Source organism: Urocitellus parryii, chromosome 11 (assembly GCF_045843805.1).
Source record: "Urocitellus parryii isolate mUroPar1 chromosome 11, mUroPar1.hap1, whole genome shotgun sequence".
Taxonomy (NCBI): domain Eukaryota; kingdom Metazoa; phylum Chordata; class Mammalia; order Rodentia; family Sciuridae; genus Urocitellus; species Urocitellus parryii.
In genome coordinates, this window is record NC_135541.1 from 25,684,643 (window position 1) to 25,710,998 (window position 26,356).

Genomic DNA, 26,356 nt, shown 5'->3' on the forward strand with positions numbered 1-26,356 from the left:
GTTTTCTGGGCCCTACCCAAGGAGCAGGAATCCAGGGCTGCTCCTGGTAAAACTGTCTTCTTGCATTAAAGAGGAGCCCAGGGCCTCAGATGGCTGGAAAGTTACAGAACCCCCACAAACCCCGCTGGAAGCTCCCTCCACCGTCACAGAATCAGAGCTGGAAAGGGACCTTTCAAGGCCTCTAGTGCAAGCCTCAGACTCCTTCCTCCAAAAGTTCTGCGGAGTGCACACTCAGCTTTTTTGCACACTTCTTGAGATAGGGAGGTCACCCCTCCCTTCCCCAGAACGCCATTGGTGCCTGATGTGCTGGGTGCAGCAATCCAGAGTTCCAGGCCCTTGACTGGAGCTCAGGGCCTTCTCCAGCCTTCTCTCTTCCTCTCCAGCTTGGAGGAGTGGAGGACAGGGGCAGGGGTTGCACGGATGGGCAGGGTGGTGGGGTGCTTGCCAGCATGAGGAGAGCCCGCAGGAATGGCTCTGCAGGGGAAAGTTTGGGAAAGCCAACCTCAAACTTCGGTTGGAATCTTTGGGATGTGTCGAGGGGACCCTGGGGCCTGACCTTCCCTTCTGATATCCTAAGGGCTCCAATACCTGACCTTTAACCTCTTCCCTCTGGGCAGAGGCCCCTCCCCTAAGGATGGCCCTACATCCCGGCCACCTTCCCGAAGGTGCCCCTGGTTTCGAGATCTCTTACCTCAGCAACTGGGCTCTATACCTTTCACCCCATGCCCTGGGCATGGGGGACCCTGGTACCCACCCAACATCGAAACCAGAATCTGTCCTTTGCTTAACTGTTGATCTGAAAGTCCCTGAGAGTAGGTGACAGTCTCCTTCCTCAACCCTGCCCCACCTCAGGCCTCCTTTGAGACTGGCTGGTGGCCCTCTGAGCTGGTGCCCAAGGCAATGGGGGCCCCAAAGCTGTCTGCAGGGATCCTCCAGTGGCACATGGCAGCAGGCGAGGCAGCTATGATGCCACAGGGCATAGGGTGGAGGATGTTGGCATAGGTCTGACCCAAACAGCAATAATGTGGTCCTTGAACCTCTTGGACTGAGAGTTACTCTACCAAGTACTGGTTAATCGGGGCCTTTCAAGGTGATGGTAAACCCATGGCCTCCCCCCACCCCGCCTGTCTCCTTCCAAGGTTTGGGGGATGTGGTGAGGGGCTGGGTATAGTAAAGGGAGCCTAGAGCGTGTGTCCAGATCTGCATGTGTGTGTTCATGTGCACACAGACAGTGTAAGCTTAACTGGGAGCTGAGTAGCAGTGAAGGGGGAATCTTCTAGGGAGATCCAGGACCCCATGGTCAGGACATAGGTCCAGGTGAGCAGAGCTCAGGCAAGGGAGACCACAGAACAGGTTATTGAAATAGATCTTCACTGGGAGGGCGGGTACCAGGCACATCCTAGGCATATAGCACCCAGACTCATGAGGCTTAGGCCCTCAATGGACATCACACTGCACCGTCCACTGGCACATCACACAGAAGCCTGTGTGATGGAGACCTTATTTTTCAGAGCCCATCTGCATAGCTAGATCAGGTCCTAAAACCCTGACCTGACCCATGCCGGATCAGATAGCTCCAGCAGTGGGGAAAGGAGAAAATACAAACTGACACATGTCCACACACACCATGTGTATACACTCTGCTACCTCTGTACCCACACTGTCACATGTGCACACACATGCCTCCTTGACTCCACCCAGCCTTTCCCTGGTACAGTGAGGACTGGAGGCCTACCTCAGTGTGCATGGCCAGGTGAGCTTCCCCATCCCTCAGCAGCCTGTCTGTGCCCAACAGGGTCACTGCCTCCACCCTCCAACCACCCCCGTGGGCCAGGCCCAGATCCTTCGTCTCCTGTCTTGTCTGATTCCTTCTTGGGTTTCTCTCAGTCCTTTCACTCTGACATCTGTCTCCTGTGCACCCTTATCTGTCTGGGCAAAGAGGGGTGGGAGGTGGGACTGGGGATGGGATGTGCTCCAAATGACCTCCCTTTAGCTTCTTGTTGGAGTCAGGGCCCCCCTCACCACACCGTTGTTCCATCCTAGAAAGTCTGTTTGGTGGGGAATCCAGACCCAATAGTCACCCCCAAGTCCTAGATCAGCATTGTCCCCACTCACCTCCTGCCCCAGCACCAGCTAACTTGGCTCTCTCCCCAACCTGCCCTGCTCTGCTAGCAGCCGGATGGGCATCAAAGACCGCATCCGCATGGGCAGCTCCCAGCGGCGGACTGGTCCTTCCAAGCAGCACCTGGCACCTCCACCAATGCCCACCTCCCCAAGCAGCGAGCAGGTGGGTGAGGCCACCAGCCCCACCAAAGTGCAGAAGAGCTGGAGCTTCAATGACCGCACACGTTTCCGGGCCTCTCTGAGACTCAAACCCCGCACCTCTGCTGAGGGTGAGCTCCCAGAGGTTTGGGGTCCAGGACCTGCCGAAGGTTGCAGGGGTGGGGATGGACTCTGGTTTTCTAGTGTATAAGATGGGCATCATAACACTTGCTTTGCTGTAGCCTGGGCACCAGATTATTAGAGATCAAATGGGAATGTAGTCTGTGGCATTTGGTAGTGGTTGAGGGCGCAGGCTTTGGAGCTAGGCTGCTTGGATCTGAATTCTGGCTCTGTCACTTCTGCAAGTAACCTAATTTCTTTGGGCCCTACTCTACTTCCCTCACCTATAAAATGGGGACAATAATAGTATCTGCTTCAAGGGCTGTTGTGAAGATTGAGATAATCTATGGAAGGTGAACAAAAGAGGTTTTGGAATATAGTAAGTGCTCAGTTAAAGCTAGATGACCCTGGGTGCTATGGCACACAACTGTAATTCCAGTGGATCAGAAGGCTGAGGTAGGAGGATCATGAGTTCAAAGCCAGCTTCAGCAACTTAGCAAGGCCCTAAGCAACTCAGTGAGACCTTGTCTTTAAATAAAATGTATAAAAGGGCTGGGGATGTGGCTCAGTTGTTAAGCACCCTTGGGGTTGATCCCTAGTACCAAAAAAACAAAAATAAAAACAAAAACAAAAAACAGCTAGATGACAATGAATGTACCTTGGAAAGAGCAGAAACCCACATTTTATGAGCCCTGATGGGATTATCTCATTTACTTCTCCCATGACTCCATTTTCATTCCCACTTTATAGACGTGGAAATTGAGATTCTCAGCTCATGAGTGGCAGAGCTCCTGTCCTCCCACAGGCCTGTCCAGTTCCAAAGCCCAGGTTCTCTGCCCTCCAGTGCAGCTTGCACACATGAGACTGGTGTCTGTGTGTGGGGTCACTTTTCAACTGTTGGAGGGGGACTGTTTTGAGTTCTAGTTCTCCCTGTAACTCACACTGTGACTTAGCCAGTTCTGTGCCTCAGTGTCCTCTTCTGGAAAATGGAAGTGTTGGACTGGGTCCCCTGGAAGACTCTTCCCAGCTGCAGAACATGCTGCAGGGCGGGCCTCAGAAGGGGAAATGGGGTGTGAGTGGACAAGGATGGTGGATGAGGACAGGAGGCACTTTGTCCTTGGAAGGAGGGGGTAGCCATGCTACCTCTGCCTGTGCTGCATCAAGATGTTGCTGGCTGACAACTCAGTCTTTTCCTGGAAAGTTACAGAAGATAAAAACCAGTCTTTGGGAGGTGCTGGTCCATAGAAACCTGGGCAATGCTGGTGCCAGGGACCTCCTTTACTGCCTGCTCATGCCCCTTTCTCTTGGTGGGTGAGGAGAGTATCGCCTTTCTTGCAGGGCAGAGTGCCAGCCCCAGAGGAGCTGTTCCTCTTATCCTGGTTTTAAGGGCCTTGCTTCCACAGCTGGCCAGAGGAGCCCTCCCTGTGCCTCCATCCCCCTTAGCTGGAGGATAAGATGGTGCATGATTATGTGCAGAGTATCAGGTGCCTTCTCTCCAGGGCTCTCTGTCCTGCATGGTGGGGCCAGTGGGACTTCCTCCAGGGCTATGTTTATCACATTTGCCCCAGGTCAGACCAGATGTGCCCTAAAGCAGCTGTCAATCATCTGACATCTGGCAGATGTTTGCTTTGTCTGACTACAGGGACAGATGGGCATGTAGCACACTGGGTTTTTCCATGCTGGGTAGGGTTGTGAAGGGCAGAAGCAAGGGAGGCAGGAGCCTGGTCTGTCTTGTGCCCCAAGAAGGTTCTGGTCCCTTTCTGGTCCTGTCTTCTTATCAGTACCTCCATGGAGGTGGGGGTTGGAGTGGCGTTTTCTGCTGCTGACCCTTGAAACACATGGCTGCCCCTGTCTTTTCAGAGGGCCCCTCAGAGGAAGTAGCAGAGGAGAAGAGCTACCAGTGCGAGCTCACAGTGGACGACGTCATGCCAGCTGTGAAGACGGTCATCCGCTCCGTCAGGTGAGACTGAAGCCTGAGGTGAGCACCCTCTCCCATCTGCCACCCACTGCTGCTCCCCATCTGGGCCCGCTCTCATGGCCATGCCTGGCCTAGCTCCCAGTGTGCCAGACGCTGCCCGGATGGAGAACGGGCAAGGTGGGGAGGTGGCATATGGCTCCCTGCAGGGTTTGCTCTTACATATCATGCCCAGAGGGCCAGGCTCCAGTGGCGCAGCTGCCCATCATGGTCCCTGTCCTCACACATGCAGTACCCTCCCGATCTCTTCTGCTCTGCCTCTCTGCTCCTCTCCCTTCTCTGTCTCCCACTTTGTGCCAGCTTCTTCACTTCTCTTTCCCCAGCTGTATCCATGCCTGCCTGTTTCTCCTGAGGTTTGTCTATGCACCCTTTCCCTGCATCTCTCTCATTCTCAGCCTCCTTTAGTCCTGATGTCTCAGACTCTCTCCCTGGGTGTCTTGGCCTGCCTGTTTCCCCTAGGACTTCTTTAGATCAATGCTTTTCAAACCACAGGTCAAGGCGGTTTGAAATCAACTTAGGGAAACCAAGTTAGTGGGCCTTGGTCAACATTTAAAAACACATGAGAATGCATTTCTCTTATTAAGGGCAAATAATGTTTATGAAATTTATATTTCAGTTATCTGTGTGTGTATGCATGAGTGCCCATGTGTGCATGTGTACTAGTTTGTGCTGTAACATGGTAGGTCTTGGTCAAAAACTTTGAAAGCCCCTGCTCCACTGGCTATCTCCCTGCCTCAGGAGTTAAGTGGGGACCTGTAGCCATGGCCCAGTTGCAGATTTGGCCCCAACTTGTTGGCAGGGAATTCTGGCTCAGTCTTCATTTCTAGCTCAGTTCTAGCTCCAGAGACCTCTGAACTCCTTGCCTTCTGGACTCACTTCCTCTCTTCCCTGGCTCATGCACCTGCCCATAGCCTCTTCCCTTTGTGTTCTTTTTTGACATCAGTGAGCTGGATTCTCTCTCCAGAGTGAGGCCATTCCTCAATCCCTTTCCACACATCCTGTCTATCTCCTCAGGTGACCACCATCTGGAACACAGTGCTTGAGCTGTGAGTGCCAGGTCATCTCCTTGGCCACCTGTAGACCTCTTGCACCTGTAGACCTCTTGCTCCAAACCCCTTCCTCCTCCTGGGTCCCTATCAGGGGGCAATGGCACCACCATCAGCCATGGGAGTCATCCTGAACTCAGACTCAGAGTTCAGTCCCATCTCCTGAACCACTTAACAGTTGTCCATTACTCTACCCCACTGCTCCTCTCCCAACTCAGGCCTGTTCCCTGGGGCTGATCTTCCTGCTCTTGACTCTGGCCCTCCAGGTCACATCTTCATGTGGGTTAGCACAGCAGTCATACCAAAGCAGAGTGAATGACCCGCTCCTCCCAGGACCCATGCTCTGCCAGAGATTTGGGGCTCTTTCCCACCCTTCTCATGGCTCATCTCCTCCCTATCTCCTCACACTGTCCCGTAACCCCTGGACTGCCCCCTTTCCATCATGTCCTTGTTCCTGCCACTTAGAGCTGAGTGTCACTTACACACCTCTATGTCCTCTGCTTCCCACAGCTCCCTTCATCCCCTTCTGCTTCCTCGGGGCACCTCCAGCTGAGGTCCTCCCTTCTTGTGGCCCTGCTCTCTTTCTTCATTCTTTGAACATGGTTCTTGTCATCCCATAATTACCTATGTCCTTTCAGTCTCTCATTCCAGCCAGGGGCTTCCTAGGCCAGGGGTTGGCTCTGAGTCCTCTCCGGTACTCAGGGCCCCCAAAGCTGTGCCAAGTATTTGTGGGGTGAATGCAATATTCCTTCTCTGACATGGTCATCCTCAACATTCGATGTTCACAGATGCCCCCTGTGTTTTACCTAGCCAAGGGCATCGGACCCAGTCCCTGCCACCCCAGATTAATCCAAATATAGGACATGAAAAAAACAGCAAAGAAACCTGTGGGGTGCAGAGGTGGTTAAGGGAGGCTGGGGACCCAGTTGCTAGTGGTAGCGCAAGAAGGAATTGCCCTGGTGGTCAATAAGTGGGTAACAAAGACATGAAGGGGGGCTGGAAAAGAATCCTATACTGGAACAGGATGGTCTCTGAGACCCCCTCCCTTGACAGGATTCTAAAGTTCCTGGTGGCCAAAAGGAAATTCAAGGAGACACTGCGACCTTATGATGTGAAGGATGTCATTGAGCAGTACTCCGCAGGGCATCTGGACATGCTGGGCCGGATCAAGAGCCTGCAGGCTAGGTGAGCACCCTGCCAGCCAAGACCTGGGAGGTTGAGGCAGGATGATCACAAGTTCAAGGCAAGCCTTAGCAACTTAGTGAGACCCTAAGCAACTTAGTGAGACCCTGTCTCAAAACAAACAAACAGCTAGGGATGTGGCTCAGTGGTTAAGCACCCCTGGATTCAAACATTGTACCAAAAAAAAAAAAAAAAACAGAAGGAAGATCTGTTATGTTTTAAAAGGATCCCTCTAAGGGTGCGATGGTGACAATGGACTATAAGATAGCAAGGGTAGAAACAGATGGAAGTGCCTACTTCAGACATCCAGGTCAGAGATTATGGGACCAGGGTGCAGCTGGGGAGGTGGGACAAGTGGTCAGATTGTAGATCTGCTCTTTCTCTTACACCTTATCAGAAAATCCTACTGGGGGAGAATGACAGAGGGTTGAAGGGAAGGTGGACATGATCAATATGTGAGATATGCATGCATGGAAATATCACAGTGAAACCTAATTATTTGTACAATTAGTACATATTAGTGTTAAAAAAAGGAAAAGAAACCCTACTTATGGGGTATGATGGGGTGAAAGAAAGAAGAGAATCAAGGATGAAGCCAAGGTTTTTGGATTGAGCAAGAGGAAAAAGGAAACTGCCATTTATTGGCACAGAGAAGGCAACAAGTACAGCAAATTTCAATCAGGAGAACTGGGACTGGCTGAGTTTGTGATGCCTATCAGCCCTCAAATGGGAGTGTTGCACTGGCAGTGGATGTAGGGATGTGGAGTATGGAGGAAAAGTTCGGGATGGGGAAATAGATTTGGCCCTGGGTTTGACCCCTATAAATACACACACACACACACACACACACACACACACACACACAAATTTGGTGTTGACAAGGTATAGAGGAATTGAAACTATGGACTTGAAGATACGACCTAGCAAGTGGGAGTAAATTGAGAGAAGAGGCTTCAAAGGCAAGCTGTGCCGCGTGCAATGTTTAGAGGTTGTGGAGATAGAGGTGGACTCAGACAAAGAGACCAATACCAGCTGGGAGGTAGGGGTAGAACTGGGAGAGGGTGTTTCAGAATCCAATTGAAGAAATGTTTTCAGGAAAAAAAAAAAAGAAATGTTTGCAGGAAGAATGGGTGATTAACTGTATCCAGTGAAATGAGGACTGAGAGTTGATCATTGGATCTAGCAACATGGAGTTCATTTTGGAACGTAACAGTAGTTTTGGTGAAATGGTGAGGTAAAAGCCTCCCTGGAGTAGGTTTAAAAGTGAAAGGAAGATCATGGCACACCTGTAATCCCAGCTACTTGGGAGGTTGAGGCAGGAAGATCTCAAGTTTGAGACCAGCCTGGGTAACTTAGTGAGACTCAGCCTCAAACTAAAATATCTTTACAAAGGGCTGGGGATAGCTCAGTGCTAGAGAAGCCCTGGTTCCATCCCCAGCCCCAAAGGCATGGGGAAGACATAGAAGAATTTTACTGTGAGAGCAGAAAAGATGGGATCAGCTCTAGCCTTATAACTCATGTTCCCAGGTATCTACCTCTTTCCCTTTCCCAGTCCACTATTTCCCATCTCTCCTCTATCAAGTTTTACTGGCCATTTTTATGTATTGGTGCTTTTGCTCGGTCAGTTGGGGAACCCCAAAGCAAAAGCTAGTTTCCCTGCTTCAACTCAAGCCTCCATTTGGCAGTGCAAAGGCCTCCTTCCTCAGTGGCCATTCCCACAGGTGAAGACTGTGTCCTCCCATTCAAAAGGCAACCTAGAATTCTTGTGGAAGGGAGGAGCAGCAGGTATCCAGGACCTTTGATGGTTCCTCTTCCTCACAGGGTGGACCAGATTGTGGGTCGGGGACCCGGGGACCGGAAGGCCCCGGAGAAGGGCGACAAGGGACCCTCAGATGCGGAGGTGGTGGATGAAATCAGCATGATGGGACGCGTGGTCAAGGTGGAGAAGCAGGTGAGTGTAGGATGGACCGTCACAGGGGCCAAGAAGCTGATCGTCGTCTAGAAGCACTTGGGGGGGGGGGCGGGGGACCCAGGAACCAGAAGAGGGGAGAGTGCGTTTCTCTGAGCCACACCCCAGAACACCCGCCCAGACGGCCCCACCCGGGCCCGTGCGTCCAGTACTTGGCCAAGCTCCGCCCCACAGACAAGCCCCGCCCCTCAAAAAGCCCGCCCACTCCTGCTAAAGCATCCGGGTAAGCCTGTCAGCTCCTGCTGAGCCCTGCCTGTGGGGCGCCGTAGCCTCCCCCAAACCCACCTACTTCCCTTAACCACTCCCCTCTCAGTCTCCTCGGTCTTATGGACGGTTCCAGTTACGGCTAAATTTCTTCCGGGAACACACCCTAGCTTCCCAGCTTCCTCCGGCCCCCAAATTCCACCCTAGACGCGGCTTGCAGCTCGCGTCTCCCAGATAAGTCCCGCCCAGGCCCCACCCACCGCTTGAGCCACGCCCGCCACGCCTCCTGCCGCGCCCCTTCCGGCCAACTCCCGCCTTCCAGCGGTGCCCCGCCCCCGAGTCCCAGCCGAACCCCTCCTCCCAGCTGCGCCCCGCCCCCAGGTGCAGTCCATCGAGCACAAGCTGGACCTGCTGTTGGGCTTCTATTCGCGCTGCCTGCGCTCCGGCACCTCGGCCAGCCTGGGCACCGTGCAAGTACCGCTTTTCGATCCCGACATCACCTCGGACTACCACAGCCCCGTGGACCACGAGGACATTTCCGTCTCCGCACAGACGCTTAGCATCTCCCGCTCGGTCAGCACCAATATGGACTGAGGGGCTTCTCAGGGGCGTAGCAGCCCTCGGCCTAGCGCTCGGACCCGCCCCTTGAGGCCTCGGACTCTTCTCTTACTTGAACTCGCTCCCTTGCCGGGAGAGAGGCCACACGCAGTATTGAGCAGCCTGGGTGGGCGAGATGCCCGCTGCGGGTGCCAGAGCCCAGCTCCCACCCCAGGAGCGTGAGATGCCAGGCCATATGGAGGGCAGCAGCAGCGGCTGCCCCGTGGCCTTTGGGTCCCTCGGTTCCCTGCCCACTCTATCAAGGCCCAACATGGCCTGCCTGGCAGGGGATACTGCCCAGGAGTAGGAGCGGGGTACTAGGGCACTGGGCCCTGACCCAGCTTCCAGCTATGCAAGGTGAGGTCTCTGGCCTGCCCTTCAGACAGAGCAGGGAAGTCCTCCTGCCAAGTCCCCACCCCACTTGGGGATGGGCCCAAGGTGCCCCGCAGGTACCCACAAAGCACAGAACCCTGCCAAAAGGCAGGTGGGCATCATATATGCAAATTATAATGAATATGCAACTTTGGGGACCCCCATGGGGTCCCTCTGCCCCTCTCCTATGGGAGATGGGCTTCCAGCAGTAGCTGGTCTCAGGCTGCTTGGCCATGACCCCATCCCCATTCTTTGGCTTATCACCCCATTCCTACTCAGCATGGGGCCTGTTTCTCTCCTGCCCTCTCCCAAGAGCAGTGCTTGGGCCTTTCTTCCCATTTGCAGGTGTCACCTCCAGGGGCTTCCTTTTCCTGCTGGATGTCCTCTCCTCTCTTTGGTCCTCCAGACACCTTTGACAACACAAGTTTCTGTATTTTCCCCACACTTCCCAGACAATGCTCCATGGACAGTCACACAAGTTCCTTTAGCTTTTCCAGAGAAATCCTCACGTTCATACTGATGCACAAAACCACACATGCTTGGACACATGAGCACAGAGTCAGTCAGCCTTTCCTGAGTCTCTGCAGCTGAGCTAGTGGACTGTCCTTTCCAGTAAAAGGAAGCCCCTCACTCCCTCTGACCAGAAGAGGGAGCTTTAAAGTCTGTCCTGGCCCAGGGCTTTACCAGCTCCCCTTCCTCAAGAAGGTAGACTCCTTGCTGGACCAGGAACTCTAACTGCTGCCTCTGCCCCTGAGGGCCCTCCTTGGTGTCCCCACAGCACAACTCAGGCCTAGGCCTCTGGGACCCACACACCACTGGAGAGACCCCAGGCCCACTACTTCCTGGTCCCAGAGAGCATAATAATGCACTTGGACGATATACCACCTGTGTACCTGCCTCTTACCTGCACTGCTCCCTCCCTACTTCTCCATTTCAGTTGGCAGCCCCGCATCTTGCATAAGTGCCCATCCACTGCAGGCCCTCAGCCCCACTTTCAAATCCCCACTCCTGCGTTCCTCTTCTACAAAGCCAAGCAGGTGGCAGGAGGGTGAGGGGTAGTGGATCAATGGCAACCCTCTGTGGGGTACCAGGGAACAAGGGGGCTGAGGCCAAGCTGCCTGCATCTCATAACTGGGGACCTGCATGCACCAGCACCAGGGCTTGGGTTGGATCTTGCTCAGCCCCAGGGTGCCCAGCCTCTGCCCTACGATGCCCTCTGCATGTACCATCATGCCCTGGATGGAGCCTATCCTGGCTCGCCTCATTTGCACTGCACTGTCCCTAGAGAGCCACCCCTCCATCCTTTCAGAGACAGATCTTCAGAGAGGGCAGGAGAATAGGATTACCCTATGACCAAAGGAGGCATGGGAAGCAGCCCTCCCTCCTTCCACCATTGAGGTTCCCTCACCAACCTGGTTCTCAAATATGCAAGTACCTCACTTTGTTAACTTATTAACTTATTGGTTTCATTAAAGTTTTCAGTAGGAAGTTGTTGGTCTTGGTTTTGTTTGGTGGCTGTGGATGAGGAATTTGATTTGGGGGTAGGGACAAAGAGATTTGGATTAGTTTGGACTCTTTCTTGTATACAGAAAAAATCCAATCCCATATGGCTTGAGCAAAACATGAAATATTGACCCAGAGAACTAAAGAGGGGATAGATTTGGCTTCATGTCCAGTTGGATCCAGGTGCTTAGATGTGTGAGGAATCTGTCTCCTGTTTCAGCCTTCCTCTCAAGCAGACTGAGCTCTCATGATGATGAATGAAAAGTGGATACCAGTTTTCTAATAGTTTGTTCAGTTAGAATTGGACCAGGAAAACAGAAACAATGGTAGATTTTTCAACAAAATTTACTATGGGGAGTGGGTTACACTGTTGTAGGAAGACCAAAAGGACAAAGAGAACACTGAGAAAACATAGAGAAAGTAGCTGCAGGATGCAGGGACTCCTCCTAGAGCGGCGGGAATATAGGACAAGGTTGGGGTCATCAGAACCCACAAGCTTACGGAGGGGGTAGTTGCGGTGCACAGAGATCTAAAGAGGAGGGACTCTGGTTGATCTTTTAAAGGACACAGTGATTGCAGAAAAAAAGCTGAAGTCTGGGATTGACTTCTGGCTATCGCTGATAAAGATGGGAAGCAAAGGGAAAAAACCTCCACTTCTGCCTTCTCCTCTCACCCTTTAATGTCAAAACCTCAGCATCAGAGTATAGAACTCTGTTCTTAGGAAGTAGACCAGCTCTGACACTCAGTATCCATGCACATCAACCCATGCACATTGGAACATCTATCTAATGATGGTAGCTTTCACTTCATGAAACAAAACTCTCCTTCATACAAATGAGGACACTCTAACCTCCTTCAAATAGGAAAAGCATAAAACCCCACAGTCCAACAGATGGATTGATCTCATAGTCACAGTCACCGAATCCATATTTGGGTGATGTTAATTATTGCTCTAATTCAATCACAATCCCATCTGTAACTAAACACTAAACTCAAGTTAGCAATCATTTACAAAATCTTTCTATGAAATAATAAGGGAAAAGGAGGAGGAGGAAAGAAAACATTCATTTATTTATACAGCACACACGCACCAAAGAAAGAAGAAAATGTGCATAGCTGCAATAGACTTCTTTCTGGTAGCTTTTCATTAACTTTTACTGTTGTACATGGGAGCATGGCCATCCCTTGGAATCCACTGGGTTTGGTTTCAGGACCCACTGCGGATACCAAAATCCATGGATGCTTAAATCTTATATGAAATGAGGTAGTATTTTTATATAACCTATGCATATCTTCCTGTATATTTTAAATAATCTCTACCTTACTCATAAAACCTAATACAATGGGGATGCTATATAAAGGTATCCTGGATAATGATAGGGAAAAAAGTCTGTACGTGTTCAGTACAAATGCAGTGTGTGTGTGTGTGTGTGTGTGTGTGTGTGTGTGTGTGTGTTTTCCCCTCCATCTGCAGTTGGCTGTATCTGGAGATGAAAAATCTACATATTGGGAGGGCTGAGTACACTAAGAGGCCTATGGAATTCCCTGGATTCCTCTCTCCTTGGTAGTGGGGAGTAGTCATGCAGCCAGGACGTTAACTCTTTCTTTGTCTGTTGGTTCAGTGCCATGAGGAGTAGAAGATGGCCAGGGGGGAATTTTAACTTCCAGTCCAATGAAAACTGTTGCCTCCCTTCCCTTGAAAATTGAGACCTTCAAATTAAGAGTCCAGACTTGTAGGGACCAGAAGTAAAAGTTCTGTGAGTGTATATAGTAGCCTGAAAAACGGCCACCTAAGAGAGCAAGTTCTCATCTCTGGGACCAGTCAATGTCATCTTGTTTGTAGAAACGATTAAGCTAAGGATCCCGGCATGGGAAGATGATCCCAGACTATAGAATGAGTCCTGAATCCAATCACAAATGTCTTTTTGTTGTTGTTGGGTGGTATCAGAAATCAAACCCAAGGCCTCATGTTTGCCCTACCACTAAGTTACACCCCAGCCCACAATGTCTTCTTTCTTTCTTTTGTTTACTGGATATTAAATCCAGGGGTGTTTTACCACTGAGCTACTTGCCCAGCCCTTTTTATCTTTTATTTTATCTTTTATTTTGCTAAATTGCTGAGGCTGGCCTTGAATTTGTGATCCTTCTGCCTCAACCTTCCAATTAGCTAGGACTACAGGTAGGTACCACCCTACCCCAGCTCCACAATTTTTTTTTTTTTTAAGAGAGGCAGAACTGTGTGTGGTGGTGCATCCTTGCAATCCCAGTGGCTCAGGAGTCTGAGGCAGGAGGATCACAAGTTCAAGACCAGCCCAGGCAACTTAGCAAGACTCTTAGGGTTAAAAAAAATGTGTTAGAAAATAAATAAATAATAAATAAAAGAGAGGCAGAGGGAGACTGCCAACACAGAAGAGGAGGATGTGGGATAAAGACAGAAACAGAGGTGGAAATGAGGCAGCCATAGCAAAGGAAGGGTGGCAGCCCCAGAAGCTGGAAGAGTCAAGGAATCGATTCTCTCTGAGAGCTCTGGAGGGAGTACAGCTCTGCCCACATTTTGACTTAGGCCCAGTGAAATTGATGTGTAACTTCTGGCCTTCAGAACTTCAAGAGAATACATTATTGTTATTTTAAGCCATCAAGTTTAAAGTAATTTATTAAAGTAGCCATAGGAAATTAATACAGTGACCCACCAGTGTCTTTGTGAGAAAGGCCACTCTCACTAACTTCTTGGGATTCCTGGAAACATATTCTGGATAAGTCAATAAGGATAAACCATGTCCATTCTATAATGGGAAGTGGAATCCACCTGGCACCAGGTGCTTAAGGAGACCCCTGTTGGAAGGATGACATATTAGATACTTTGCATTTGTCTCTGTTGATAACACACGGGACATACAGTAGTGGCATTGGCCAGATCAATCTTGATGAGGTGAATCCATGTTGTTGACTGCATAGTCTGCATTCTAGCTACTGGGAGCACATGTATATGAGCTTCCTGAGAAAACACTGGAGGGACTAGAGAAAGACTGACATCCACAGAACATGCCATTTTGTCTTTCTGATTATCAAGAGCATCCTCTGTCATGGATGCCTTGTGTGAGATGTTACTTAGGATGCAAATATCTTCACATTTTGTGCCATTTCTATAAACTCATCTGAATATCTCTTCCCATTTTCCTTATTGCCAATCCTCCAATTTTGTGCTTTCTGAGTCTCTGACCATCCACTCAAATTATTAGCCACTACCCACAAATCAGTGTATATCCATACTGCTTGTCATTTCTCCATTCAGACAAAACAGACAATCAAACATACTAAAGGGTGAGTAAGATTTAGCCACGCCCCAGGACTAGCATGCTGGTGTTGGTGATGCTATGCTAGAAGGCATAGTATGTGTAAAGGTCCAGAGACACAGAGTGTGGTCTTTGAAAGGAGCAGGAAGAAATCCCTGTGACTAGGTTTAGAGCAAGGGAGAGAGTAATACAAGATGATCTTTGCAACTTTGGAGTCAAGAATTTGCAGGATTTTATAAATCATTCCAAAGAAATGGGACTTCATAGTAAAGGCAATAGGGAACCAATGAGAGCTCTGGATTAGGGGTCACTCTTGGATAGATTCACATATTAGAAAGTTTTTTTTTTATCTGATTTTAGGAGCCTAGGTGTGGGGAGAGGGTCAGGAGACTGCTACAGTAATCTGAGCAGGAGATGTTCAATCCAAACAGGTCCCAAGGCATTTCACTAATTGAATAAATATCTATTGAGCACCTGCTGTATTCTAGACCCTGGCTCAGCACAATGTGCAGAATGAAACGATGTAGGAGAATGAGTTACAGCCCTGAGGTCATCTAGCCCCTGGGGGAGACAGATGCACAATTAACCAATGTACAAGTTGCTGTTTTTCTTTTAAAATTGTCTGGCTCAGCAAGAGTTTGCAGGTGGCTATGGGAGTCCCCAGACTGTTATCAAATATGGTCTTGAGAGCTGATATGATTTTAGCTTGTTGTGTCATTTATTGCTATGTAAGAACTCACCTTAAAACTTAGTGGTTTGAACAATAACTGTTTTATTAACTCTTGATTCTGTGAATCAGCAGTTTGGGCTGGATTCAGATGCACAGTTCTGCTGGCCTCACCTGGGATCACGATGTGGTTGTAATCATCTGGCCTCTTGACTGATGCTGGAGGACTGCTATGGTTCAGGTGTGTCTCCCAAAGGTTCCTGTGCTGGAAGCATATTCCCCAGTGTGGTGGTGTTGAGGTGGCAGAACCTTTAAGAGGTGGAGCCTAGTGGAAGATAATTAGGTCATGTGTGCTCCACCTTCTGAAGGGATTAACAGATATCCTGTGGGTTTGGACTAGTTCCCTCCAGATCTAGTTTTAATGAATTGAGTTATTACAAGGGGGGCCTGCCACGTCTCCTGAACCCCTCTAACATGTGCACAGCTTGCGACTCTCTCCCACACTCTCACCATTGTGGTGTCATCCATAATGAGGCACTTGCCAGATCTGAGCAGACACTAGCACTGTGCTCTTGAACCTCCAGAACTGTGAGCCAAACAAATCTCTTTTGTTTATAAAGTTCCCAGCATCAAGTATTTTGTTTTAGCAGCATAGAATGGACTAAGGCAATAGTCTAAGGTGGTTTTACATTGCTGGTGTTTGGTGCACTCTAATTTGTCCATAGGTTGCATTTCTTATCTCTGTTCCATGTGGCTTCTCATCCCCCAGTCGATTATATTGAGAGTCTTCAGATGGCAAGAAGGCAAAAGCAGAAGCCCTTGAGGCCCAGGCTCAGAAACAGTACCGAGCAGCCTGGAAGGAGGCTCAGGTCACTTGCATGGTTACTCTGAAGATGTTGCAATTTTTATACTTTTGCAGCTCAGAGGGAAGCATGCTCAAGTTAAATAACTTATTTCATGTACTATTGACTGTTCCAATTGTCTTTGTTTTCCCTCTGAGAAGCAGAAGGGCACATCTTCCCTATCAGTCACCTCTGTGTACACCAGGATGTGAAAGTGCTACCCTGGTGTGTTAGTCTGCTGGGGATGCCATGACATATACCACAGACTGGGTAGTTTAAATAACTGAAATTTATTTCCCCATAGTTCTAGAGGCTAGAATTTCAAGATCAAGGTATCAGCAGGGTTGGTTTCACTGTGGCCTTTCTCCTTGGCTTGAAGATAGCTGTATTCTGGTGTCTCTCTTTGATTATCTCAGTGTGCATGTACAGGTCTTATGTCTATAATTTCCTATTATGAGAAACCAGTCACATTGGATTAGGGTCTACCCTGAAAAAAAAAATCCCATTTTAACTTAATTACCCTTTAAAGGCCTTACTCCAACATAGTCACATTTTGAGGTACTGGGGGTTAGGGCTTCAACACATGTGTTTTGAAGGGACACAGTTCAGCCTGTTTATGGGGCTGAGGATTGTTCTGGGACTTGCCCCATCCCAGTTGGGCAGAGGTGGACGTGTATAGATTTCATGGAACCCAGTGTTTTGGAGACATTGTTTTTTGAACCGCAGATCCTTTTCTATAACGTGACCTATTTGGAACTTCAATATATAAAATATAACAATGCAACCACAAAACAAGGACCTCCCAGAGGCATCCTCAATTCTCACCCTGTATACACGTTTGCCGGGTGAGCAAGTGTTCAGCATTTTGTTGCAAAATAAAATCTGTCTCTATTATTCTGACGCTTTATTTTTTTTTTTTTGTAATGGGGTGGAGCCCAGGGGTATTTTACCACTGACTCTATTCCCAGTCCATTTTACTTTATTTTATTTGAGATAAAGTCTTGCTAAATTGCTGAGGGTCCCATAAGTTGCTGAGGCTGGCCTGAAACTTGTGATCCTCCTGCCTAAGCCTCTGGAGTTGCTGGGATTACTTGCAGGTGTGAGCCGCTGTCCCAGGCTGCATGCTGCATTCTTTTAACTATTGCAGTAATTTGTATTTGTTTGAAAATCTTCCTTCCTTCCTCATCCATACCATGGCTGTCCTGGAATGGCATATACTTGCCTATCTGCCTTATAGTAGGTTTCCTGGAAGTGGATTCTGAGACAGAGAGTAGTATTCGGAAGGGTTGTGGAGAGTGTACTCAGATTCATTAATGTGGAGGGCAGGAGGCTGAGTGGGCAGAGGGATCTGCTATGGGATGTCACCCAAGGCACTGGCTAATCCTCAGGAGCTTTAGAGCTTGTGCCAAATCGAGGGAAGGATTCAGGCTTTTGTTGCCAGGCACCAGCCAATCACAGGCCATGACTTTGGGTGAAGCAGATCCTGATGGCCAAGGGCAATTTCCAATGAGTGCCACAACTTTGAGCCAGCAGTAGTGATTTCCAGCAGCTGGGGAATACGTACATAGGCCCTAAAAGGGGGGGGGATCTGAAAGGAGCACCACAACATCCACTGTACTACCACATTGACTTTGGGCTAGGTCATGGGATTTATTTTGGCCAACTGAATGTGGAGGGAAAGGAGGGGGTGCTTGTTCCAGTCTAAGGCCAGATCTCATGGTGCTTCCATCCCCCATCTGAAGTAGCTGGTGCTCCTTCACCCTGAGCCCAGGATGCATATATAGAGAACAGATCTGAATCACTCAAACTGGGAAGTCCAGCCTGGCCCAGTCAGCATCAAGTGAACTGTGGTTGACCTGGAGACTCAGAGGTGTGAAGTAATAGTCGGTTTTGTAGGTCACTGAGATTTGGGGTTGGTTTGTTTTACAGCATTATCACCAGATCTGACTAATACAGCTAGTAAGGTGGATTTGACTGGAAGCAATGAGGTGGAAGATTACCACTGCACATCACAAAGGATTTGCTGAAATCCTCTTAAATCCTCTTTGTTTCTGTCCCAAATGGCTTCTCTGGACACTAGATACTTTCTCTTTCTATCTCTTTTCCCTTCAATGGCCTATAAAATTTGTGGGCGACATGGAGGATTTTATGAAAGAGGTGGGAGGTTTTCTGAAAAACAGATACCCCCAGGAGGAGCATCCTGAGGTCCTGCAACGCCTACTCAGAACTGGGGTGGGTCTGCCCTTACTGCACCCTCCTTCCTCCTGCCAGGATCCTCCCCTGGCTCCTCTCCTAGATGCCATGATCTCCCCGCTGCTCCAGACATGACTTCAACTCTTGGAGGACAAGAAACATCTGCTTCCTGTTTGTGGTCATCACTGTCCCCAGCACAGGGCAGGGCACATGGGTAATTAATAAACAGTTTGCAAGGGAGGAATGCAGGGTTACCTGATCCATCGCCTACCTCTTGACAAGCCTCCTACTCCCTGTTATGTGCCTCTGCGGCCACAAGGCGTCAGTAAAGACTTTGGCTTGGTGTCACAGCTGGAGCCAGGAAACAGTCTGGACTTTTGGGGCCAGGAACTCTACCAGGAGGGCCCTTTGATTAGACCCAATATGTCTGGGAACAGGTGACAGGGCTGAGAAATGAGGAGGCTAGGACTTGCCTCAGAGAGTCCGGGACTGTGCTTTGCCTTCATTCATTTATTCTACGGTTGTTTGTTCACTTCTACTTTGCAGCAAGCCCTGTTTTGGGGCCAAGGTCAGAGAGGCTCTCTCAAACTCATAATGTCTCTGCTTACTTGGAGTAGACAGTATACCACTGACTAGACAGAAAATAAACTAAAAGAAAGAGACAGAAACAATAATAACAGCAAAAGCCAAGATAATTTCAGAGGGTGATAAGAGTTATGAAGTAAATAAAATGGAAATGAGGTAATGACCGTGCTGGGGGAGGGCTTCGCTTGGCTGGCAATCAGATAAGCTCAAGGGGAAGCAAAAGCCTTCATAAGAACTAGTTGCCAAGGTCCCCAACAAGTTGCTGGTCCAAAAGCCTCATTTTGCAGATGGGGAAACTGAGGCCCAGTAAGCCAGGGCGGAGCTCAGAGCTGAGCCCAAATCTCTGATTCCCAGGTTTGTCTCTGGATGGCCTTCCTCTCCTCCCGTCCTTAACCTGCCCTGTGTCATCTTAATGAAAGGGAGCAGAGGCCAGGGTGCTCTTAGAATGTGGGCAGTGGAGTGTGTGTGTGTGTGTGTGTGTGTGTGTGTGTGTGTGTGTAAAGCCTTCAGTGCAGAAAATTACACAAACCACACAGTGATGTTAAAGAAGTCCTACAAAATTCTGGGTTTTTTTCATGACAACTTCAAACCTTTTTTCTCCAAAAAATATCACACATCAAATTCTCTTCCAGATTTTGGTTTTGGTGCCTCTGCTTTGCCCGTTTGAGGGTGTGACCTGGGAAAGTCATTTCCCTTTTTCTGTGAGCCTCAGTTCTGCAAAATCTGAACCCAACTTTCCTGACCCCAAATCCACAGCTCCATAGTCCCTCTGCAGACCCCAGGTATTCTCCATGGCTGGGCTCTGGGCTGGACCCACCTCCTGCTCCTGAGGCCACCATGCATGCCTGTCCCAGCCCTGTGTCTATGACAATGTTAGATATAATCGTGTTTGTCTGGAGACTCACAGTAACACTCTGACGTAGGTTGGGGTTTGTTATCATTCCGTTTGCCAATCAGGAAGCAGGCTCCAGCGTCACAGGACTTGCTCAAGGTCACACAGACAGTAAGTAACAGAGCCAGGATTTGAGCCAAAAGTTCCAGTTTCCTCTACTCAAAGGTCCCATTCAAGATGGTGGAAAATTCCCAAACTTTGGTGTTTGGGGAACTAACCTTCAATTTCTCTGAAAACCCACGTAAGTGCCATATATGATCTACTTAGCCTCATCTAATGTAGTTCTTCTATCTGCAGAATAAAGGGAGGTATTCCACCCCACATGAGCAGGTGCCATTGAGCCAAACCCAGGGGTAGAATTTTTCAAATGCCCTTAAGTCCAGTGAAAACCCAGTGAAGGGGCTAGGGTATAGCATGGTGATAGAGGCTATACTTAGCATGTACAAGGCCCTGCTTTCTCTCCCCAGCACTACCACCCAGCTAACCAACCAACCAACGAACCAAACAAAATCATGGAAGAAGCCCCAGACCTGGATCACTTGACTCATGAAAACATTGAGGTCCCAAAAGTCTTCCTAAACAAGACGGCAATCTTGCTGATCCTATTTCCATTGTTCTCTTTTCTTGCTGAGCAATGGCTGCCGGACCCCCACCTCTCTGCTTTCCTGAAACTGCTCTGGCAACTTGGTTTTTGATTTCCTGGTTATCAAATTGAAGGACCCCTTTTTAGCCGTTATTCTACCTGATTTCTCAGCAGTATTGGGGGTTGCTAACCATGCCCTCCTTTGGGAAACAGTTTCCTGAGTTTCCATGACCCCTGGATGCTGCCTCTCCTACTGCCTCAGCTGTTCCTTCTCAGTCTCCACCCATCTCTTCTCTTTTGTGTCTGTGATCCCCCAAGGTTCTGTCCTTGGCCACCTTCTTTGATCACTCTGCATCATCATTCCCATGGCAACCATGCTAATAACTGCAAAACATGTTTATTTTCGATCTAGACCTCCCTCCTGAGCTCTGGATCTATTTGTCTGGCCCTTGTCTCATAGACGTCAACACTGGTTGACTCAACACATTCATTCCGTTCTTCCCTTCTTTCTGCAGTTTGTTCTTTCTTCTAGTTTCCTCTCCACTGAAGAGTCATCCTGTCCCCCAAACCACACCCCTGGAATCATTTTTGGTCCCCTCTTTCCTGTAGCCTCCACTGCAGCTAATGATGCAATATCAAGATTACAGGCTCCATTTCCATCTTCTTCCTCAGTACCTGAAGCTCCAAATTCTACTTAGACATGCGGCCACCTGGCATAAAGACTATTCCTGAGCCTTTTGTGGGGGGTGATGCAAGGGCACTTCTAGAAAGTGCCTTCTCCTTCTCTCTCTCTCTCTCTCTCTCTCTCTCTCTCTCTCTCTCTCTCTTTATTTTTTTAGGTGTAGATGGACACAACACAATACCTTTATTTCTATGTGGTGCTGAGGATGGAACCTGGGTCCTGCCCATGCTAGGCGAGTGCTCTACTGCTGAGCCACAATCCCAGCCCTCTCCTTTTTTTTCTCCTTTTTTTTCCCCATGGCTGCAATGATGATATAGTAGTTGAAGCAAACTTTTTGGATCACAAGGTCTAACCCACAAATGTCAAAGTAACAAGGTGGAAGGGCCTAGATACAGACAGTCCTGGACCATCTACCTGCTTCCTTATAGTCGAGTGACCTCCTTGTAACCTTCCCCACCCCACTCATGTCCTCTTCGGCCCCCTCATCACCAACAGGATCAAGTTTAAGATCCTCAGTCTGATAATCAAGGGCCATCCCTCTGGCCCTTTCCTATTCTAAGTATATTTCTTGTGCCTCTGAACATCGATCCTTGACGTTCAACACTCTGGACTCATTGCTTTTCCTAGTCAAGCCTCATTTATTCTTGTTTGTTGGCTTTCCCACACACTGTCTTGCACTTTTCTTCTTCCAGATGCCCATATCCAAATTCTACCCCATCCATTCTACTGTGTGAGCACCTAGTATGTGTCATGAGCTATGGCAGGGGCTTTCACAGCAGCCACTTACAGGCAGACAAGGAAACACTCAAAGAAGGGAAGTAAGTGGCCCAAGGTGGGCATTCAGAGGGATGACTGACTGAAGCCAGGTCTACTGAATTCCACCAGTTGTCATTAGACAGGACTCAGGCCTTTGATATCTTCCTCACCCCACCAAGTACCCTGGGGCCCGGGAGCTTGAGCTCTTAATCACAACTGAGCCACTTGCTATTACCACTTGCTGAGCTGGAGGCTGCTGATTGTCCACCAGATCCATCCTTCCTCTCTTCCATAATACCTGAGTTATTGATGAACACATGGTTACTAGTTAGAAACCATATTTTCCAGGCCCCCCTGTAGCTAAGTATGATCCTGGGATTAAATGTGATGTGATGTGTGTTGCTGGGCCTCAAAACATTGAGTGTGCCCACTTCTCTTCTATTTGAGAGATGGAATGAAAGTGTCTGGGCCCCAGCTTCTGCTCTGCAGACAAAGGTTAAAAAAGAAAAGAAAAGTTGACTTGGTTGAGCAAGCCGTGTGGCTCATGAGTTTGATAGGTCATGGTCAGCAGAACAGCAAGAAAAAAGCAAGTTGGAGCTGAGTCATAGGGAGAAACCAGAAAAAAAAAAATTCTGCTCTTTAAGACACTTTAAAAATTTCCTAGTCAGGTGAGGTGGCACCTCACCTGACTTTTAATCCCAGTGACTTAGAAGGTTGACGCAGGAGGATTGCAAATTCAAAGCCATCCTAGGCAACTTAGTAGGACCTTTCTTAAAATCAAATAAAGAGGGCTGGAGATATAGCTCAGTGGTAGCATGCCTCTGGGTCAATCTCTAGTACTGAAAAAAAAAATCTCTTGGGTCTTTTTGTTATAGCAGCTGCACTAACAAATATAACTCATTCTATGTGCAAAGTACTATCCTGAGTATGATTAAAATTTTGACTCAATAAATTACTCACTGTGTGGTAATGGGCAAGACACTTTACCTCTATGAGCTTCAGTTCCCTCAACCTTATAAAACCTGTAATAATAAGGCATTAAGTCAGATTATGGAGGGTCAGGTGAGATACTGAGTCAGTAATGGATGACCTAACAAGCAGACAGCACATGTGTTTAGATGCAAGTTTTAAAGACTTTGACATGAAAAAGGAAAGGAAAAGGAGGAGGAGAAAAAGATGAAAATTTGCCATTTCAAAATAGTCATGGATAAATGAAAAATTGGGGGGCTTCCTTCCACTGATTTTATAGTTTAGTATTATTTCAAATTATTTATTTCAAAGCACATATAGAAGATCAGGCCCACTTACCCAAAGTGCATGGACTATAAGTGAGGGAGAGGTGGTTCCCCAAAGAAAATTTGGGAAAATCTTTTTCCAGCAGAAAAAGGGGACCGAATCTTGGAAGGCACCGCCCACAGATACCTGCATCTGCCTCCAGTCTCTGTAGGTTGAAGGGCCATTTACATGAGACATGGTTTGAAGTCACACCTCTGCTCTCCAGACCCTCTCTTTGGACAGGCAAACAGTTTCTGCTTACTCAGCACTTGCTGCAAGTTGGAAACAGCTACCAATTATGGGGAATTTGTTGCATGCCAGGCACTATGCAGACTGCACATTAGCCAATAGCTCATTGAATCCCAGCAGTTGGGATTTGTATTTGAATGCATTTTAGATTAAAAATAAAAACAAAATCAGAGGCACAAAGTTGCAAAATGGCTTTACTAATGTCATATGTAGTTTGAAAGCAGAATTTAAACCCAGGTGTGTATGATGCCAAGACCTGGGCTTGTCTCTCAGCCCCAGCTGCTAATATGTCCATGTTATTCCCTGAGTGCCAAATCTGGGCATAAGCCCAATCCTGAAGATTCTAAGATGATCTCTAAGGAAAGCCAGGATCTCCATTACTGTCCTTAATCTAAAGAAGCTCTCGATGGAAAAACTAGGTTTGATGACATAAAAATTAATTTGCCTTCCAAAAGGTTAAATGACCAGCGATAGATGGGGAGACAATATTTAAAACATTCACAATAGATAAAAGTTTACTATTTATAATACATAAAAAGCCCTTAAAAAGTATTAAGAAAAAGATAACTCAGTAGAAATATGGGCAAGGCTTATGAACAGGTAATTCACAGAAAAATAAAAACAGACAATATCGATAATCAAATAAGTTGAAATTAAATGACTCTATTTAGAGAGATAAATATACAAAATGTCACTAATGTCTAGGGTAGTGGAGGGCGTGAACCACCAGGCGTTCTCACCCAGTGCAGGCAGGTAAGTGGGATTAGTCACTTTGGGAACCATTTGGCAGTAGCTATTACAATTTTACTTGTTCATATCTCCTGATCCAGTAAGTCCCCTTCTAGAAATTAATTCTACAGAGATAGTCCCACAAGTGTTCAACAGTAAATAGGCAAGGATGTCCTTGTAGCATTATTTGTAGCAGCGGAATTTAGGAAACAAGCTGAATTCCCATCCATAGGGGATGGTGAAGTAGATTATGTTCAAGGCAGTCACTGAAAGGAGGGAGGGCTGGGGTGCAGCTCAGTGGTAGAGAACTTGCCCTGCATGCACAAGGCCCCAGGTTTCATGCCAGCACAGCAGCAGCAGAAGAAAAGGGGGTAGGGAGCCATATTCACTGACATGGGAAGATTTCCAAAACACATTAAGGTGAAAAAAATCCAGCTAGAGAAAATATTATAATCCCACTCACATAAAAGCATATGTTATGTATATGTGTGCAACATATATGTGATACAATGAGTATATAACATATTTGTGAAGGAAAAACTTGGGGGTCTCTGACTTTTCACTTTATGCTTCCTAAATTGTTTGGAAATGATTTTGCCTCGAGCATCCATTATTTTTGACTTAAAACAATGTGCTTATTAAAAAGAAGAAACAATGAATGACTCATCTCCTTCTGTTGAGTCCAGAAGGGCTGGGGTGGCAGGGGGAGGGTCCTGTTGTGTGGAGGTGCCCATTTTATGGCAAAGTCTCAAGCTCACTAGAAGAAGCACAGGTATAAACTCCTCTAGAGCCCACCCTCTGACGAGCTGCCTGGTGCTTCCTGCTCTCCCTGCCACACCTCTGCTCTAAGAGGACATCTGGACTTGATATTTATGGATGTCCACCCTGCCCCAATAAGAACAATATTTTACCAAAGGCCTTGTGTGGTTTACTGTGTGTCTGTACATCCTTTTTGCTGGCTGGGTGTTGTTGATTAGGTTGCTTAACTTCTCTGAGCCCTGTGGCTGCCTAAAATAAGGACAATAACTATACCCACCTCCTGGAGTTGTTCTGAGAACCAAAAGGAAAAAATGCATACCTCTGCCCCCACAACCCTGGCCCATCTCTACCTCCCAGCACCTGGGAGGCAATGGGTATGGGGAATGTGGTCTCCATCCTACAGAGCTTGGAGAGTAAAATATCATACCCAAGGTTACAAGTTCATGATTGAGCTTGACTAGAATTCAGAGCTCCTGGCTCCAACTTGGAATCCAGCTCCAGGCTCTCCTTCAGCCTCAGCTCCAGCTTAGGGCCAGGGTAGCCACACTCACTCCAGCACATCCTAAAGCACATCCTAACACAGACTCTGAATCACACACGGGAGGAGGTGGGGATGATCATGTGTCAAGTTCTGTCCCCAGAACCTTACAGTTTGGTGGGGAAAGACCCCTCACCAGCTCTGATGGAGATAAAATTGGCCCTTCAAAGGTGGAAAAGACCCTGAGGGGCGCAGTTCAGGTGATGGCCATAGTATGGCAAAGGCACAGAGGCCAGGAGGTCAAGGAGCATGTGTATCAGGAGCCTGGGTGGGAGCGGACCTGGGGCTCCTGCTCTCCCTGTGGTCACGTTTCCCAGCAGCAGCTCTCATTTGATTTGCCCATCGGGCAGGCACTCAACATCCCCTTAGTTCATCCTCACAAGAAGCCTGTGGTGTCTCCATTTGACAGATGAGGAGACCGAGCCAGGGGTAGCATCCCTTATATCTTCCATCTGTCGAAGCACCCTCTGGGTCTTGCCCTGTATGTATGTCCAGTCCTTCCATTTTCGTGTCCTCCCTAAACTGACCCCATCTCACCCTTTTGTCACCATAAGCTCTCAGCCTTTCAGATCCCTGAGCTGCTCAGCTGTGCCTGCCTGGAACCCTCAACACGACTGTGTCACATGCTCCAGGCTGTCCAGATCTCAAGTCCCACGCATGTGCAGGTGTCTTCTACCCAGACTAGCTAGAGAGCAGAGGCCATCGCTGTCCATCCCCAGACCCATCTGACCAAGCAGCACAGAACCATTTGCAATGTGTTCTCAGAAATCTAGTCTCATTTGAAGCCTTGCACATATATTTTTGATGTTAGGGTTCTTCTCCTCCCTATTGTAGAGAGAAAGAAACTGCATAGATAAGGTGTGACTCTGCCCTAGTTTTCTGACCTTTGGATAGGGGTGGGTGGAGACCGAGAGAGGCTGGAGAAGAAAAGAGCACCTACCAGGGCCCTCCCTGTTCCCATTGTGCCTGCACACAGTAGGCACTCAACAAGTACCGACTTGGTCTTCTGGTGGGCACTAATCCTGACCCAGCACTTCTAACAGCAAAGTGAGTGAGGCAAGGGTGGATTAAGGAACTCAAAAG

At 48.4% G+C, this 26,356-nt stretch overlaps 1 protein-coding gene across 3 annotated transcripts in view; it reads left to right on the forward strand.

Annotated features, from left to right (window-relative positions):
- Kcnq4 (potassium voltage-gated channel subfamily Q member 4) overlaps positions 1-11,190 on the forward strand; it is a 52,268-nt gene extending 41,078 nt beyond the window's left edge. For 2 of the 3 annotated variants that reach the window (XM_077791498.1, XM_026412918.2), the window contains 5 exons: positions 2,173-2,393; positions 4,243-4,342; positions 6,457-6,588; positions 8,407-8,536; positions 9,140-11,189. In XM_077791498.1, the coding sequence (XP_077647624.1) occupies positions 2,173-2,393; positions 4,243-4,342; positions 6,457-6,588; positions 8,407-8,536; positions 9,140-9,352 (796 nt within the window). In that variant the 3' untranslated portion in view covers positions 9,353-11,189. Of the gene's footprint in view, positions 1-2,172; positions 2,394-4,242; positions 4,343-6,456; positions 6,589-8,406; positions 8,537-9,139 lie in introns of all 3 variants that reach the window. The other variant, XM_026412919.2, reaches the window with a different exon arrangement.
- Positions 11,191-26,356: the final 15,166 nt, after the last annotated feature.